The sequence below is a fragment of the Doryrhamphus excisus genome, linkage group LG11 (assembly GCF_037039965.1).
Source record: "Doryrhamphus excisus strain RoL-2023G ecotype Guam linkage group LG11, RoL_Dexc_Guam_v1.1, whole genome shotgun sequence".
In the NCBI taxonomy this organism is placed as follows: domain Eukaryota; kingdom Metazoa; phylum Chordata; class Actinopteri; order Syngnathiformes; family Syngnathidae; genus Doryrhamphus; species Doryrhamphus excisus.
Genome location: NC_136367.1, coordinates 1,765,944 through 1,784,228, shown reverse-complemented (window position 1 = coordinate 1,784,228; position 18,285 = coordinate 1,765,944). Strand labels below are relative to the sequence as shown.

General features: G+C 40.2%; 1 protein-coding gene across 2 annotated transcripts in view; it reads left to right on the top strand.

Annotated features, from left to right (window-relative positions):
* The window catches only part of cd2ap (CD2-associated protein), a 28,452-nt gene extending 10,463 nt beyond the window's left edge, over positions 1-17,989 (top strand). Inside the window, exons 6-20 of one of the 2 annotated variants that reach the window (XR_009131420.2) lie at positions 141-313; positions 2,539-2,626; positions 2,796-2,890; positions 4,117-4,215; positions 6,451-6,504; positions 6,727-6,763; positions 6,868-6,927; positions 7,414-7,561; positions 7,659-7,759; positions 8,978-9,093; positions 10,390-10,473; positions 13,990-14,183; positions 14,272-14,335; positions 15,710-15,868; positions 15,985-17,989. Coding sequence is in view for 1 of the 2 variants with exons in the window: in XM_058080011.2 (XP_057935994.2) it covers positions 141-313; positions 2,539-2,626; positions 2,796-2,890; positions 4,117-4,215; positions 6,451-6,504; positions 6,727-6,763; positions 6,868-6,927; positions 7,414-7,561; positions 7,659-7,759; positions 8,978-9,093; positions 10,390-10,473; positions 13,990-14,183; positions 14,272-14,335; positions 15,710-15,751 (1,355 nt within the window). In the remaining variant the exon portion in view is untranslated. Of the gene's footprint in view, positions 1-140; positions 314-2,538; positions 2,627-2,795; positions 2,891-4,116; positions 4,216-6,450; positions 6,505-6,726; positions 6,764-6,867; positions 6,928-7,413; positions 7,562-7,658; positions 7,760-8,977; positions 9,094-10,389; positions 10,474-13,989; positions 14,184-14,271; positions 14,336-15,709; positions 15,959-15,984 lie in introns of those variants that run through there. The other variant, XM_058080011.2, reaches the window with a different exon arrangement.
* Positions 17,990-18,285: the final 296 nt, after the last annotated feature.

Genomic DNA, 18,285 nt, shown 5'->3' with positions numbered 1-18,285 from the left:
TCAGTAGAGTGTTCATCTCAGTAATGTATTCAAATGGTTCATTCCTAATTGTCGACCATTCTTAGTGGCATCACGGAAGGAAAGCAGGAAGACATGCCGCATTTATGAATAAATTTTGTCATGTCTCTTATCCTCCACAGATGGAAACGGTGTCGAAACGACCCAGTCGTCTCCCCAATCTGCCTCAGGCAACGGCGCCATCGTCCAGCCCAAGAAAGTCCAGCGCATCGGTTACGGAAATATTTTCAAGGAAGGGTCGGTCAAATCAAGGATCCGAATTCCCAACCTGGAAACGGAAGAGAAAAAGGACAACGTGAGTGCGATGACAAAATCCCTTGAGATATTGCCGATATTGGTTTCTTTTTGTGTGGCCGCACGAGTGCTGCCAGCAGCACTGCGGTTCATTGAGGGGAAACATGCACTGAGACATACATGATGAAAGCTCTCACTATGCGCCGAATACGATAAAAGAAGACCACATGAATGCGCTTTACCATTACGAAGACGAGTCAAAGTAGAAGTAGTTTCTATCGGAGGCCTGTTCTGACACGCCGCCCTCTTTTTCTGTCTCTTCTTCACAACAGCTCTCACAATATGTTTCACCACTAACTCAGCTTCTGTCACTCTCTGCTCCTCACATACCACCGCCTCCCCTCATCGTGCACCTCTTTATGTTTGTTTTTAGCCAAGGAGTCGTACTTTATTTCAGAACTTTCTGGCATTATTTCCTGTTCGGTGCTTTTATTTTGTTACATCCGGTTACTGTTTGGACTGTCGTGAATTGGTAATTAGGGTTCCATTGAGTTCAGTGGATGCCAGCGAAGTGCGGCTACGCTAAATCTCACTTGGCTTGCAGCACCGCGCCGGGTGACGAGTTAACAGCTAGTGCTGCTCAACTCATCTGCGGACCCATGATCGATCCCCGGTCTCATGTGGAGCGGAACTGGTCCTTTTTTTTTCCACCTCCACAACTACCAACTTTGAATGTTAAAAAATAACAACAACAAACCCTTGTTATACAAGGTCAGGCAAAATGATCGGACACATTTGTAGGTTAAATAAAAGGCAAATAAAGTAAAAGTGTTTATATTTTCGAAAAGTACAAATAATGCCATTCTGTTTCATGATATTTAAAAAAATTAAATCAGTTCTGGCGGTGCGAGGTCGGCCGCTTGATTTTGGCCGGGTGACGAGTTAACAGCTAGTGCTGCTCAACTCATTTGCGGACCCATGATCGATCCCCGGTCTCGTGTGGAGCGGAACTGTTCCTTTTTTTTCCCACCTCCACAACTACCAACTTTATCTCCCAGCCTTGTAATTAATGTGAATGTTAAAAAAATAACAACAACAAACCCTTGTCATTCAGGGTCAGGCAAATAAAGCAAAATGATCGGACACATTTGTAGGTTAAATAAAAGGCAAATAAAGTAAAAGTGTTTTTATTTTTGAAAAGTACATATAATGCCATTCTGTTTCATGATATTTGAAAAATTAAATCAGTTCTGGCGGTGCGAGGTCGGCCGCTTGATTTTGGTTTCAATATAGATCCAGTAGCTCTGAATTTGGTAACCCATAACAAGATGGCGTTTGGATCTGGTACGGGATCATGTCTACCAAGATCGAAGTCCAAACGGAACGCTCGTTGTGTTGCAGTTACACATTTCTTTGTTTTGATAAACGTTTCCGCAACGAAAGCACCATACTCACCAGTCCAATTCATGGCAGCAACTGAAAAAGAAAAGTAAAAAAAAAAAAGGCATTATAAAGAAACAAAGCAAAATGGCATTATATGTACTTTTAAAAAATAAAAACACTTTTTTTGTTTCTTTGCTTTATTTGCCTTTTATTTAACCTACAAATGTGTCAGCTCATTTTGCTTTATTTGCCTTTTATTTAACCTACAAATGTGTCAGATCATTTTTGCTTTATTTGCCTTTTATTTAACCTACAAATGTGTCAGCTCATTTTTGCTTTATTTGCCTTTTATTTAACCTACAAATGTGTCAGATAATTTTTGCTTTATTTGCCTTTTATTTAACCTACAAATTTGTCAGATCATTTTTGCTTCATTTGCCTTTTATTTAACCTACAAATGTGTCAGATCATTTTTGCTTTATTTGCCTTTTATTTAACCTACAAATGTGTCAGCTCATTTTTGCTTTATTTGCCTTTTATTTAACCTACAAATGTGTCAGATAATTTTTGCTTTATTTGCCTTTTATTTAACCTACAAATGTGTCAGATCATTTTTGCTTTATTTGCCTTTTATTTAACCTACAAATGCGTCAGATCATTTTTGCTTTATTTGCCTTTTATTTAACCTACAAATGCGTCAGATAATTTTTGCTTTATTTGCCTTTTATTTAACCTACAAATGCGTCAGATCATTTTTGCTTTATTTGCCTTTTATTTAACCTACAAATGTGTCAGATCATTTTACCCGACCCGCTGCTACTTTATAGGACTTCTCCGCATGGAACCACGTGTCCATCCGTGTCCTATAAATCATTTCCATCTTTTTGTTTTGCTTCATTTCAGCCAACCCCTTCATTCCCATCAGTCGCAAAGCCCGCCTTTCCCAACATCACAGACTTGCAGCGAGGAGACGGAGAGAGCAACGTCAAAGGTAAACAACGTCGTCGGTTGTAGGAACCTCAAAAAATAACACATTCTGCTTCCACTTCCAAATAACAACATTCATTCTGAAGTGCCCATTATTGTATGTTTACTGTTTGAATGGCATATAATAAATACTTCTGATTCTCCATTGTTTTTTTTTTTCATTTTATCCAAAGCTAAAGAGCTCTGTAAAGTCACCTTTGCGTTTGAGTCCACCAATGAGGATGAGCTGACCTTGCACGAGGACGACATCATCACTATTATAAGCAAGGTAAGGTAAATATTACTACCACTGAGGCCCACACGGTGAAATATGAAAGGATGCAAGGGCCACTTTGATGTTTTGTAAAGCAATACTGGGCATGCTCTGATCTAGGTTTTATGCTGCCGATACCATGGAAATGATTATATGTACTATTACTACTATTACCATTATTTTTTGTAGTTTTATTGTTACACTACATTTTGGGGCCGCATTTTGGACACCCCTGATCTCTGTCATCTATTAACTTTTCTTCTGATTGACTCGGTAAATAAGTTGAGGGCGCGCAGGCCTCACAGCTAGGAGACCCGAGTTCGATTCCACCCTCTGCCATCTCTGTGTGGAGTTTCCATGTTCTCTCCGAGCATGCGTGGGTTTTCTCCGGGTACTCCAAATTGTCCATAGGTTTGAATGTGAGTGTGAGTGTGAACCTACTTAAACTGGTTTGGTCAACCTTTGCAGGTTATGCAAGTAAAATATGACGCAAATGTTCCAAGTGTGTCACAGGACAGGTCTAGTGACAAAAAGATGATACATGTTCATCATACAAAGTCATATTTGAAACCTTATGAGGTCGAAAAGGTCATTTATCGTCATTGTCAATCAAGTCCCCTCAAAGATTTGACTCTATTTGTCCATTTTTATGTTATTTATTTATTTAGTTAGTTATTTTTTCTTCCTTAATTGTATCTTTAGAATGTGCCACAGGTCCTAAATGCCCCCCCCCCCTGGCTGCGCTTTGGACACCCCAGTTTAGATTGAATAATAAGGCTTAGTTTGGAAAGGTGCTGCCACCAAGTGGAGATTTTTATATTTTTCTGGACTACATTCAACTCCTATTGTTTATGGTTGGTTTAATCTGCAGTGAGATATTTATTTGGTAAAAGTGTTCATATTGCATTTCTTAAATCACATAATTACAAATATTTTTGACAAAAAGTTAAAAAGTAAAAATAAAATTAAAATTTGAATTTTAATTAAATCATTATAATTATATTATATATATATATATATATATATAATAGTAATTATATAATAATAATAATTTATATTTAAAATTAAAATAATTAAGTAAACAATTAAATAATCAAATAATCAAATAATTAAATTATTATAATTAAAATTAAAAAGTGACTGTTTTTCCAGCATCATGTAGACAATTAAATACAAAAACTGAAATCATTTCCACATTTGAGCGGTGACTCTAACATCCTCCCCCCACATCTTACTAATAGGACACAGGAGAGCCCGGGTGGTGGCGAGGGGAGATCGCAGGCAGAGAAGGCGTCTTTCCTGACAATTTTGTCGTCATGCTATCTGAGTCAGAGAAAGAGGTGAGATCACAACACCAGTTTTTTTTGGTAAGAACTTGTCGACAAACCCGAGTACCAATTTAACAACACACAGAACATCCTTGATCAGTGTGTCGCCCGATATCAATATTTGTCAATATGTCTAAAACACAAAGATAATAGGTTTGCTTTTTGTGGATGACAAATATTTCACAATATTCACAATGTAGAGTCTGAAAGCAGTATATTTATACTTTATAGTTGTCAATTACATTATGGATCAGTTGTTGCAGCATTAGATTACACAACACAAGCTACATTCACTCCCAGTATGTCTATCTATATAAGACAGCTTCAAATGTATCTGTGGCGGTCCTACATTATGGATCAGTTGTTGCAGCGTTAGATGACACAACACAAGCTACATTCACTCCCAGTATGTCTATCTATATAAGACAGCTTCAAATGTATCTGTGGCAGTCCTACATTATGGATCAGTTGTTGCAGCGTTAGATGACACAACACAAGCTACATTCACTCCCAGTATGTCTATCTATATAAGACAGCTTCAAATGTATCTGTGGCAGTCCTACATTATGGATCAGTTGTTGCAGCATTAGCTGACACAACACAAGCTACATTCACTCCCAGTATGTCTATCTATATAAGACAGCTTCAAATGTATCTGTGGCGGTCCTACATTATGGATCAGTTGTTGCAGCGTTAGATGACACAACACAAGCTACATTCACTCCCGGTATGTCTATCTATATAAGACAGTTTCAAATGTATCTGTGGCGGTCCTACATTATGGATCAGTTGTTGCAGCGTTAGATGACACAACACAAGCTACATTCACTCCCAGTATGTCTATCTATATAAGACAGCTTCAAATGTATCTGTGGCGGTCCTACATTATGGATCAGTTGTTGCAGCGTTAGATGACACAACACAAGCTACATTCACTCCTAGTATGTCTGTCTATATAAGACAGTTTCAAATGTATCTGTGGCGGTCCTACATTATGGATCAGTTGTTGCAGCGTTAGATGACACAACACAAGCTACATTCACTCCCAGTATGTCTATCTATATAAGACAGCTTCAAATGTATCTGTGGCGGTCCTACATTATGGATCAGTTGTTGCAGCGTTAGATGACACAACACAAGCTACATTCACTCCCAGTATGTCTATCTATATAAGACAGCTTCAAATGTATCTGTGGCGGTCCTACATTATGGATCAGTTGTTGCAGCGTTAGATGACACAACACAAGCTACATTCACTCCCGGTATGTCTATCTATATAAGACAGCTTCAAATGTATCTGTGGCGGTCCTACATTATGGATCAGTTGTTGCAGCATTAGATGACACAACATAAGCTACATTCACTCCCAGTATGTCTATCTATATAAGACAGCTTCAAATGTATCTGTGGCGGTCCTACATTATGGATCAGTTGTTGCAGCGTTAGATGACACAACAGAAGCTACATTCACTCCCAGTATGTCTATCTATATAAGACAGTTTCAAATGTATCTGTGGCGGTCCTACATTATGGATCAGTTGTTGCAACGTTAGATGACACAACACAAGCTACATTCACTCCCAGTATGTCTATCTATATAAGACAGCTTCAAATGTATCTGTGGCGGTCCTACATTATGGATCAGTTGTTGCAGCGTTAGATGACACAACAGAAACTACATTCACTCCCAGTATGTCTATCTATATAAGACAGTTTCAAATGTATCTGTGGCGGTCCTACATTATGGATCAGTTGTTGCAACGTTAGATGACACAACACAAGCTACATTCACTCCCAGTATGTCTATCTATATAAGACAGCTTCAAATGTATCTGTGGCGGTCCTACATTATGGATCAGTTGTTGCAGCATTAGATGACACAACATAAGCTACATTCACTCCCAGTATGTCTATCTATATAAGACAGCTTCAAATGTATCTGTGGCGGTCCTAATGCATCCATGGCGGGCTGCCACAAATAGATAGATAAATAGTTTAATAACAATAAACCCACCATGAAAAATTCCGTACTGTCAGGGTTAAAATATAAAATACGTGTTCTCCATCGCTGTACCTAATGAAAATGAGGATCAGCAATCGTCAAGATCTATTCTGGACTAAAGCGCTTACGAGCTTGCAAAAAAAAGACGAGATCCAGATCATCCATGTTTGAAAAGGATATGCCGGCCCTTTAATTGGATTGGTGTGTGGTATTACACTGCGTTGATTGCGCCGCTTGTGTTTTAGGCTCACATCGGGAGAGGGTCACGTAAATCCTCACTGAAGCAAGACTCTGAAGACGTAAGTTACCACCCCGCCACGTCCCTCATGAAATATAATCAAGTAAGTTTTTTGTGATGGCGCATGAAATCACGTAACTAGACGTCGTTAACATCATTTCCCACAAAATCTAATGTGCTGTTTTGGCATTTATGGTAGGAGTCTGCATCGCCTAATGAGTGGCCGTGACCTTTTTAAACACTCTTGCTTACCTTTTCACCTTTTTTTTTCCCCCCATTTCAGAAACCCAAGAAACCTCCTCCACCATCAAAAACCATCGGTAAGGAAGTCATCACTTTATATTATAAATCCCTACTTCATTATACACTAGAATGTGCTCGTCTTTCCACTTGTCGGACCTCTGACCACACGGTTCTTTTGCAGCTCTCAAACCAGAGGTCCCCAGTGCTGACAAAAAGCCACATATCAGGCCCGAGGACAAAGGTAACACTCGTATATATGCACCGCCTTGGGATTTTAACACGACACAAGGCATTGCGTTTGAGAAATCGATTCGATGTTTGCACTGCAATGACGTCAGCTTCCCTCTTTTTAACACGGTTTTTTCAATCTGTATTATTAATCTTCATGAAAAGCCCTGCATTAAAGTAACACCAATTACTCGACAGTAACGATGGCAATAATAAGCGGAGGTGAAGGTGTGTTCTGACATCAGTGGGATTTTTAATTAGCAGGAGACCATTTGTTCTGCTTACCTATTGTAATTTCATGCACGGTTAAATTAAGATAAAAACGTTCAGGTTATTCCATCCATCCATTTTCTATGACGCGTATCCTCACTGGGGTTGTTTGGGGTATGCCGCTTACCTCAGCTAACTTCGGGCGAGAGGCAGGGTACACCCCTTTATGGCCTTCCAGTCAATTTCTCCGCCATTAGCGCCGTCTTTCAATGTTTTTTCTCCGTCGCAGTCGACAAGCCGCTGCCAGACCCAAAACCATCCAAGCCTGTGGCGCCACTCCCGCCCAAAAAGCCGGTGCCCCTTCCGGTCAAAGGCAAACAGGCAAACCTCCCACCAAAGAGGCCGGACAAACCTCTCACGCCATCTCCAAATCTCAAGTGAGTCTTCCGTGGGGTCTCTCGGGTTGTCTCCTACCACGACCACTAAGCATTTCCATTCTGTATAAATGCATTCCTCGTTCGTTCTTCATTTCAGACACAATGGAGAGGTGCCTTCGTCTCGTCCAAAGCCAGACTTGGAGCTATCGCTTCACCCCAAACCCAAACCCTCGGGGGACACCGGAGACAAAGAGTCAAGTATGTATAACTTTATTTGCAACTAGTGGGGATTCATTCAGTCATTCATTTTCTACCGCTTATCCTCACAAGGGGTGCGAGAGGCGGCGTACACCCTGGACTGGTGGCCAGCCAATCACAGGGCACATATAGACAAACAACCATTCACACTCACATTCATACCTGTGGACAATTAAACTAGCATGTTTTTGGAATGTGGGAGGAAACCGGAGTACCCGGAGAAAACCCACGCATGCACGGGGAGAACATGCAAACTCCACACAGAGATAGCCGAGGGTGGAATTGAACCTGGGTCTCCTAGCTGTGAGGTCTGTGCGCTAACCACTCGACCACCGTGCAGCCCGTCTATAAAATTAAATTTAAAAAAAATCCTAAATTTATTACAACTATCATGATGAAAATGGTAATATTAATGATGATTATAATAATAGTAATAATGATAAAGATTATAACAATAATAATAATATTAATAATATAAATAAAATAATAATAAAATGTAATAATATTACAATGATAATAATAACGGGAAAACAAGACTATGGCATGAACATGATTATATCTTGCAAAAAGGGGTAAACATATATAAGCTTTTGCTTCAGCCTACTTCTTTTGGGCTTGTGATCAGATAGTTGAATACAAATGTAAATAACGGAAAGTTATATTTTGATTGATGTAAAAAATGCACTGTAATGTTTCATATATTTGCCCAAATAAAATAAAAAATAAAAAATTGCAATTTTCACACAGAGATGGCCGTGAGTGGAATTGAACTCGGGTCTCCTAGCTGTGAGTCCTCTGTGCTAACCACTCGTCCGCCGTGCAGCCCTCCAGGGGGGGCTAGACAATCCAAATTCCACTGTCATATATTAGCGCCTGCCTCTTCAGGCGCCACTCGGCTAAGACGGAGAGTTATTTAATCGGCTGGTCTGCCTCTTCATGGTGTGGTGATTGTGGCAGCAGCACAAGTGCTAAAAAGTCCACGGCCTCTCGTCTGACACGTCGCCCCCGATGCACGAAAAATGCAATCTTTTTCGACAATCACAGCCCATCCTCATTTGAACAAATAAAGCAATTTAGTGCGATGCAAAGTGCTGTTACACAACACTTGCCAAAGTCGCACACTACGTTTCATTGCCATCCATTTCCTCATGTTCTCCATCTATACAGACGGTACAGGTCAGTCATTCTTACTTACAGCTGTTCTTACTTTCTCAACAGACCTTATGAGTTTTGATGAGGTGTCGTCCAGCTCGGAAAAGCTCTCTCACCCCACCGTTAACAGACCAAAGATTATCGGCCGGAGGTTGCCTGCCCAATTTGGCGGAGGACAGTCGGTGAGCATCTTCAAGTACTTTGTGTGTGTGTGTGTGTGTGTCAGTAGAGTAGCCACGTTTACGTGAGGAGTTTTTATCTTTCCGATTGGAATCTTTCCGAATGACCTTCCCGAAAGCAATGGTATACATGGAAAGGAATATTCCAATCGCGTGACTACATGCGCAGAATAGTCAATGGGGTATGCCCAGTAAAACGTAAACATCAACATCACGTGATACCGATTTTTTTTATTAAATTTATTACATTTATTAAAAACAGAAAAATGAATAAACTTTGCTTTGGTTTCGATTTTCTACAAGAAAAGCTCTGATAAAACATTCCACTGTTCTCAAATATCTTAATTTTTATTTTTCTGCGCAAAATAAGATGAAAAATAAATAAACAAATCAAGAATAAAGACAATCAATCAGTAATAAATAAATATAATAATAATAATAAAACGGCAAATAATAAAAATAAACCACATATAGTTGGTGGGTAGACAAATTTTTCAGATTAAAATGAACAAAGCATTATTAGAGCCCTGTAGACATGACAAAACACGACTATAGTCACATTTATACTCTTTTTATTTACAACATATTGCGCAACTGCAGGGTCTTGAGACACATGCTAACTCGCAAACTAGAGAGCTAGCGGCCTAAACGGTAGCCTTCAAGTTATTTCCTTTCAACTTAAATCGCCAAAAACTTACCACTTCCACACGGATAGGGAGGATAACTATTAACAGTTATTTAACCTTTAACGTGAACATTAATCAAACGTAATAATTTTTTCTGGGTACACGATACCATACAGCATCCATATCAAACTTGCGCGGGCCGCACTAACGTTAAACTTTCATATCAAGGCGGAGGGCCTCAAACTAGTGTCCTGCGGGCCACATTTGAGCAAATAACCCGAATGGAATTGGAATATTTGGGTCCATGTATACGTGGCTAATGACAACAACATTGCCGGTGCTCATTGTGTAGTTGTATTTTATTGTGTGAAGTCAGTATTAGTTACCACTGGAAGAAGAAGAAGAAGTCATTGATTGTCAATGACTTCCACTCTGTGGCCCCGTTGTGAACCACCCGCTCAATGGCAGCCATCTTTCAGTCATCTTTCATTCAGAGCACATAATTGCGTCTAGACTAGATTCGTCACTTCAGTTTTTTAGACGGCCGACGTCTCGGCCAGCCTTTTATCACTGTCATTTGACGTTCCAGTTGCGTCTGCTGCCACTTTGCACGTAAACTCCCACTGATTCAACAGAGAATGAGACGTATAATAAAAGCAATCTTCCTCTGCAGCCCAACAAGGATGTCGTTGCGGAGAAATCCTTCAAGATGGATGAGGAAGACTCCGCCAAACTAAAGCCCGCAGAATCCAGGAAGGTAATATTGATCGCAGCTCCGACTTTTAATGACTACAAATACTACAAATTCCTCTCTTTGCACAACAAAGTTTTTTTTTAATCAACAAATGTTCTGTAGGGTAGGTAATCTGAAATAGTCTTATCTCGTCTCGTTTTATTTCCTTTTACTGAGGCTATGTCAACATTATATTTAACACAGATGTGTTCCAAAACACACACCCCCCCACCTCTGGTGTCATTTGCATTTTGGCCAATCACAAGCTTGGAAAACGCTGTACACAGAACACATGACCGGCATATAAAATAGTCATAGAAAATACAAGAATGAAATGAAATGCTTCCTTCCTTATCTCTCATGATGGTCGCCGCGTTCCAGCCGCTTGGAAACGGGGCCTTCAGCGAGCATCCTATGATGTCTAATTTTACTTTCACTTTCACTTGGATCTGGATCTGCAGCCAAAGTTTCTCCAGAAGTTCAATATAAGACAAAAGCCTCTATGTGGATGAGACGCATGGAATATAGAGATTGATAATATCTGTAAGGGGGGGGGGGCGGCACGGCGGTCGAGTGGTTAGCGCGCAGACCTCACAGCTAGGAGACCAGCGTTCAATTCCACCCTCGGCCATCTCTGTGTGGAGTTTCCCGTGCATGCGTCGGTTTCCTCCCACATTCCAAAAACATGCTAGGTTAATTAGCCACTCCAAATTGTCCATAGGTATGAATGTGAGTGTGAATGGTTGTTTGTCTATATGTGCCCTGTGATTGGCTGGCCACCAGTCCAGGGTGTACCCCGCCTCTCGCCCGAAGACAGCTGGGATAGGCTCCAGCATACACCGCGACCCTCATGAGGATAAGCGGTACAAAATGAATGAATGAGCGAATGAATTTTAGAGCCCTCTAGACATGAAGTAACACCCCTATAGTGAACTTTATACTCATATTACCCAATATAGTTGACATAATAAGAGAAAATAAGATGTTTTTACGCTGCATGGTGTACGAGTGATTAGCGCAAGGGCCTCACAGCTAGGAGACCCAAGTTCGATTCCACCCTCGGCCATCTCTGTGTGGAGTTTGCATGTGGAGTTTCTTGTGCATGCATGGGTTTTCTCCGGGTACTCCGGTTTCCTCCCACATTCCAAAAACATGCTAGGTTAATTAGCCACTCCAAATTGTCCATAGGTATGAATGTGAGTGTGAATGGTTGTTTGTCTATATGTGCCCTGTGATTGGCTGGCCACCAGTCCAGGGTGTCTTCCGCCTCTCGCCCCAAGACAGCTGGGATAGGCTCCAGCGTACCTCCCGACCCTCCTTGAGGGAAAGCGGTAGAAAATGAATGAATGTCACCTTCATGCAAGTTCCTCTTCCTGAGGAACAACTTCTGTCCTGTTTAAAGTCCTAACTGTCGTGGTGGAACCTCTCAGACGAGTTCTTTCCAGACTCTTTTCATGCCTCGTTGTCACCATCCGCCGGCCAGTCCACTTTGCAGTTCTTTCCTGACAGTGAAGCGACCGTCGTGTACTCTTTCATACCCCTTTCGTCACACTCGCACGACTCCTGAAATGGATGCATCTTCTGGTGACAGATGCTCCCTTAAAGGTGATAAAAGGATGGGAGCAACTGGAGTTTCTTCCGGCATGGCCCGTTGGACGGGTGTCAGGTCTAGTTTTGTCAAATTCTGACATTGCGGTTGGGAAAAGGCTGTGAAGTTAGAACTGGGGTGTCCAAAGTGAGGCCCGGGGCATATTTTGTACGGCGAGCTGAGACCTACCTAAGTCTGAAGAGTTTTGCTGTATTTTTTAAAATCAATGTTATGTTATATATCACAAAAAAATAAAATAAAATTAAAAGTGTTAAACAACACTGGACTTTTGCGCTTTTGGTTAACATCACATAGCCTGCAGCCATACTTGCTAACACGGCGACAAGTCCCAATTAACACATACGACTTCCTGGAACAATTAGGCGCATACAATTTGATGCATCACAATTACAAGCCGCTTTGGTTCCAGCCTTTTCCCAATTCACTCCCAATTACACCAATAAACCACGTCATGATGTCGACGGAAATCTTTAATCTTTAATTTCTATTCTATTCTACTATGGTGCTCGATGTCACAAGAGACTTAAGTGTTCCGCCCCGCGGGCTGGCATGTTGGTCGTAAGATGCTATCTCTTACAGATTGGTCATGGTCAACCATAACTAATTGCACTTGCTTATTTAGTCCGGGGGGGCTCCACACCACACCACACCACCTGACTGTAGCGTAGAAGCCTCTACACGGGGTAAATGTAACCCTCTACAATGTAACATTGTTTACCCTTCACACACACTTGTGAATCATTCATCATTACCGCATGCTGCATTGATCGCACTTGTCCCCTGAAAGCATCACAATAAGTTTTTCACATGTACTGTGCATTTATTTCAGTTTAAGATCGTATCAAGAATGCGATCACAATCACACGCAGTACTTCTATTACTGCATATTAGGATCGGGTGGTGTTTTCATGTAATCTGATATAATATAATTTTGAGGTAGTTCACAGCATCTCATAAAAAAAAAATTATACTGCTTCACACTCGTTTAATTGGTCTTTGTCTTTGAATTGAACCCAAATCAAATACATTTTACACAATAAAATGTGGAAATATGGGCTAATAACTATAAAAGCAATCTTCACTCGCTAAATGTACTGCAAAAAAAGGTCAGTCAGGATAATTCATAATGCCGCCTACAGAGAACATACTAACTCCTTTTTTCTAAAATCACAAATACTTCAACTCGCTGATTATAGTTCATCTTCAAACAGCTAAAATAATGCATAAGGCTAAAAATAAACAATTAGCTAAAAAATGTCATCCAATACTTCTCTACAAGAGAGGAGAAATATGATCGCAGGGAAGAAGTACATTTGAAACACTTCTATGCTAGGACTACGTTATGCTAGCCATAGCATTTCAGTATGTGGAATCAAACTATGGAATGGATTGAGTAAGGGAATCAAACAATGCACAACGATGAGCCAATTCAAGAAACAATACAAGCAGTTGATGTTTGCTAAATACAAGGATGAAGAGTCTTGAACCAGTCATGATGTGCTATATATATATCACTATATTGACACTTACTATGGTACCCATTATGGCATTGGATGCTCATATCACCGAGTACTTCGGTACGTGACAAAAAATAAAAAATCAAATAAAACTAAAAAAAATAAAAATTCATAAAATATTTTTTTTTTTATTAAAAAATTATATTAGGAAAGCAGGAAGTGAACAAATGTAACAGTGACTGATTGTAAAAGTACCAGATGGAGGGGTAGGATTTAATAAGCTTTGCTTCTTCCTACTCCTTTTGGACATGTGGAACTGGGAACTGATTACGTGATGCGTTCAATTGTAATCTGATGCATGTTCAAATGAAATAACACCATTACATTACAATATTCAAATTTGGTTTTCTGTGTTAGTGTTTCTGTTTCTCACCCCCCCCCCCCCCCCCCCCCCACACACTTTTCTCTTCACAGCCTTCCACACACCTCTCCCCTTCGCCGTCATTCCATAAGCCCAACGTTGAGTCCAAACCCAGCCCATCATCCTCCACCTTAAATTCGGACAGCGGTGCTCCGGGAAAAGAGGATCCAAAATCCCAGATGGAAGATCTTCGGAGCCAGATGAAGGACCTGCTGTTGTCAGTGGAGCTGTTCAAGGCCCAGCAAATGTAAAATGGAAAACACACCGTTTCATAACCTTGAACACTTTTGGAATGTTTTGGAATCTCATACACATTCATTTGTGCGTGTTTCCAGGAAAGAGATAGCCGAGCTGCGTGGGGAGCTGGATGAGGAGAAGCTAAAGCGTCTGGCTCTGCAGGTAATATGCTAGGCTGTCTCCGTGCATCCCTTCAGAATGGAAAGGGACCGTTTTGGATTATTGATGTATTTTTCTAATTGGGTGTTTTATGTGCGCTTGAACCTCAGCGGTGGTTCCTTCCTTCGATTGTTACATGCGGTCTCCCGGCTCTCTTGTGACCTGTAATTAGTGTCGTGACAGTAAGATGTGTACCGCTTCAGTCAGCTGCCACTGATGTCCTTCACGGAAGGTCCCCTGCGGGCGGTTTCGAGCTTATATGCTGTAAATAGAACCACTTGGGAGCGAAAAATAGTACCGTATAGTCATGCAAGTATTAATAATATTAAATATAGTAATGAACTGGCTGCACGGCGGGCGAGTGGTTAGCACGCAGGCCTCACAGCTAGGTGAGCCGAGTTCAATTCCACCCTCGGCTATGGAGTTTGCATGTTCACGTGTGGATTCTCTCCGGTTACTCCGGCTTCCTCCCACATTCCAAAAACATGCTAGGTTAATTGGCGACTCCAAATTGTCCATAGGTATGAATGTGAGTGTGAATGGTTGTTTGTCTAGGCTCCAGCACACCCCGCGAGCCTCGTGAGGAAAAGCGGTAGAAAATGAATGAAGGAATTATAAATTAAATTTGAAATTAAATTTAAATTTAAATTAAATTTTAAATTAAATTTTAAATTAAATAATAAATTACATTAAATTAAAAAACAAACAAAAAATTAAATTATATTAGGAAAGCAGGAAGTGAACAAATGTAGCAAAATGTTGCTAAATACAAGGATGAAGAGTCTTGAACCAGTCATGATGCGCTATATATATCACTATATTGACACTTACTATGGTACCCATTATGGCATTGGATGCTCATATCACCGAGTACTTTGGTACGTGACAAAAAATAAAAACTAAAATAAAACTAAAAAAAAAAAAAATTCATAAAATATATATTTTTTGAATTAAAAAATTATATTAGGAAAGCAGGAAGTGAACAAATGTTACAGTTACTGATTGTATAAGTACCAGATGGAGGGGTAGGATTTAATAAGCTTTGCTTCTTCCTACTCCTTTCGGACATGTGGAACTGGGAACTGATTACGTGATGCGTTCAATTGTAATCTGATGCATGTTCAAAAATAACAACTATTTATATCTTCAACGCTGGCAACATAAGTGAGCACACCCTTATGTTAAACTGTACTAATCAGGCCCAATTAGGCACCCCCCCCCTTCCCCCGGGTCAAGTGTTAGGTGTGAATGGGGAGCTTTCACTCTCATGCACTCTCTCGCTCCCTCGTACCGGCCACTCGAAGTCCGACATGGCACTCTTGAACGCACACCGTGTAACCTTGACTCTGCGTGTTGCATCATCGTGTGTCCTTGCAGATGGAGCTCGATAAATTAAAGATGGCCGTCCACTCGACGTGAATATGAGCGCACAAAGCGGAGCGCCTCGAGGCGAGGGGCGGGGAGATGACCAGCGGACAGTTGAATGGACAAGAGGGTGCAATCGTTTTTCACATCTATGAAATTAAACTCCCCCTCGTAAGTTTTTTTTTTTTTTTGCACATATATATTTTTGTTTCATGTAATTAAATTACAGATGTATATGATTTTTTTTTTTTTTTTTTTTTTTTTTGCCAACACACAAACGAAAACAGAGGCCTTACTTCAAACTGCTGTGCTGCGTCTTCACGCTCTCAAACGCCTCACGGCGGAGGGCCGCTCTCTCAGTACTACTGACTTACTACAAACTTTCATGCTGTTATTTTAAGACGAAACTTTTAAAAAAAAATGTCTGTCATTTCACCCGGCATCTTAACTTTTTTTTTTTTTTTTTTCTTTGCTGCAAAAGGCGTTGCTGCTTTAGCTGTAATTGAAACATTCCTTGCAGCGCCTCCGAGTAAGCTCGACTTGTTTATTATTATTTTTTTATACGTGTTTTCTAGCATTCCTATCCAGGGAAACACTACTGTGCCTGTTTAAAAAGTTCTATTAAATGTTCTTCGGGGAAGGAAGTTCTAACATTTTTACCACAATGGTGTCTGAAAGTATCTTTTTGTATTTAGCGTAGCTAGATTTTCAAGCGCTACTGACGTAATTCTCACTCGGGAAGTTCAAAACGGGAAGATGAATTGCAGCCGTTGCGTTTCTAAGAAAGGCAGTCCGGTCTCTCCGAGTCCGGCCACAATCCATCAAATCCTCCATAATGGCCTTCCTCCGCTATTGCATTGTTACGTTTAGAGCAGAAAAAAAAAATGTCATCTCGCTGGAACGTACCAACCAAGGAGTCACGGGGCCAAACCATTGAAGGACAAAAGGCGTAAAATGACTAAAAATGCAAGAAATTTGCATGATTTTAACTTCCGACGATGGAACCCGCGGAAATCCGCCAAGTTTGTCGGCATAAAATTCGAGGGTCATTTTCTCGATGTCGATATGTACCGTGGAATACGCTTTACATTAGCATGTAAGAACGGCAACAAAAAAAAAAAAAAAACTGCATTAAAACATGCGCACAGTGACTTAGCATAGCAGCACGGGCAAATGCACAAGCGAAGGCTAGTTTTGGCTCCCGGTTTTATTTAAATTACCACTTGTACGATTTATAAATTTAACACGTCGACATTGCTGGGAAAATTATCGGAAATTCAAGATCCGCGACAGTCATAGCATAACATAGGGTATCCAAAGGGCAGCCCGGGGGCCATTCGCAGCCTCGTAGCAAATTATACATGAAATATTCTTGGAGGTGGGTTTTGTAGTTGAAATATTTCATATTCGAAGATTGACACGAGTGGTTTTAGCAGAATTTTTGTTGCTCCCGATGCTAAAAATTTGGACACCTTTCACGTAACATAAAATGTTTACGCCTGTTTGTGTGGCCGTCGATTTTTTTTTTTTTTTTTTAAATCTCACATTCCAAGTCACATGTTTAACGCAACTGGAAAAGAAACGGAAAGTAGCAATAAAAAAAAAAAATTTTTACTTGTTTGTCGGGGAATCGCTGCGATATTTTACGCCGTTTATAGCGTAAAATCTTTTTTGAAGACAATCCATTTGACCACTCCACGTGCAATCCTTTTTTTCAGTGCTTGTTGAATATTCTCTTTAGCTTTGGCTAGCGCTAACCACGTTAGCACACAAACAACACCCTGCTAATCTGCTAATGTGTACGTTCCACATATGCAGGTACTTTATTATTATTATTATTATTATTATCACACATATGTCACCAGTGTCTTAAAAAAAAGTGACTTCCAGGTGATGTGTGTTGCTAGCATACACTTGTACGCGCACACACACTTTTAAAAATCAATAATAAATTCTGTTTTGTAAATGTGAAAGCATTAGCATTGCATGCTATACAATTATTTTGAAGCCTTTGGACAACATGGCTGCTCTATTTAATAATCACATTGTGTGTGTGTGTGTTGGGGTGGGGGGGTAATGAGGTTATTTTTTTTTTTTTTCACATCTGTAATGTGGCTTTACTTTTATATACTGTACATTCCGGAGATTGACACACCCAGAAAAAAAAAAGAAGAAATCTGTGCACATTTATTGATTTGAATTTGTAAATGGTTTTGTTTACAAAAGCTGTATCCTTGCATGAGCTGAGATTCTTTAAGAAAGAAAGAATAAATATCTTTATTTACTGTCAAAGTGTGTTTGCTCGGAAGATGTTAGCTTCCAGTTCGTCATGCTAGGAGCGTGTCGTTAACAACACAAATACTTAATGGGATCTTTATTAGCGTGACAGCTGATTTAAATCTACATCGTTTTTTTTTTATTTTTTTTTTTATCATTCGCCGTCACACGTGTCATGCTGAGATGCGCGACTCGCCTTTCTAAATGTGATTGTTGTTGGTTACCATGGAAACACTTAAGGACCGACAATGACTCTATGAGGATTCGGTTGAGAATACCCAGGTGGACTAGTCCAAGTGAAATGTCATGCA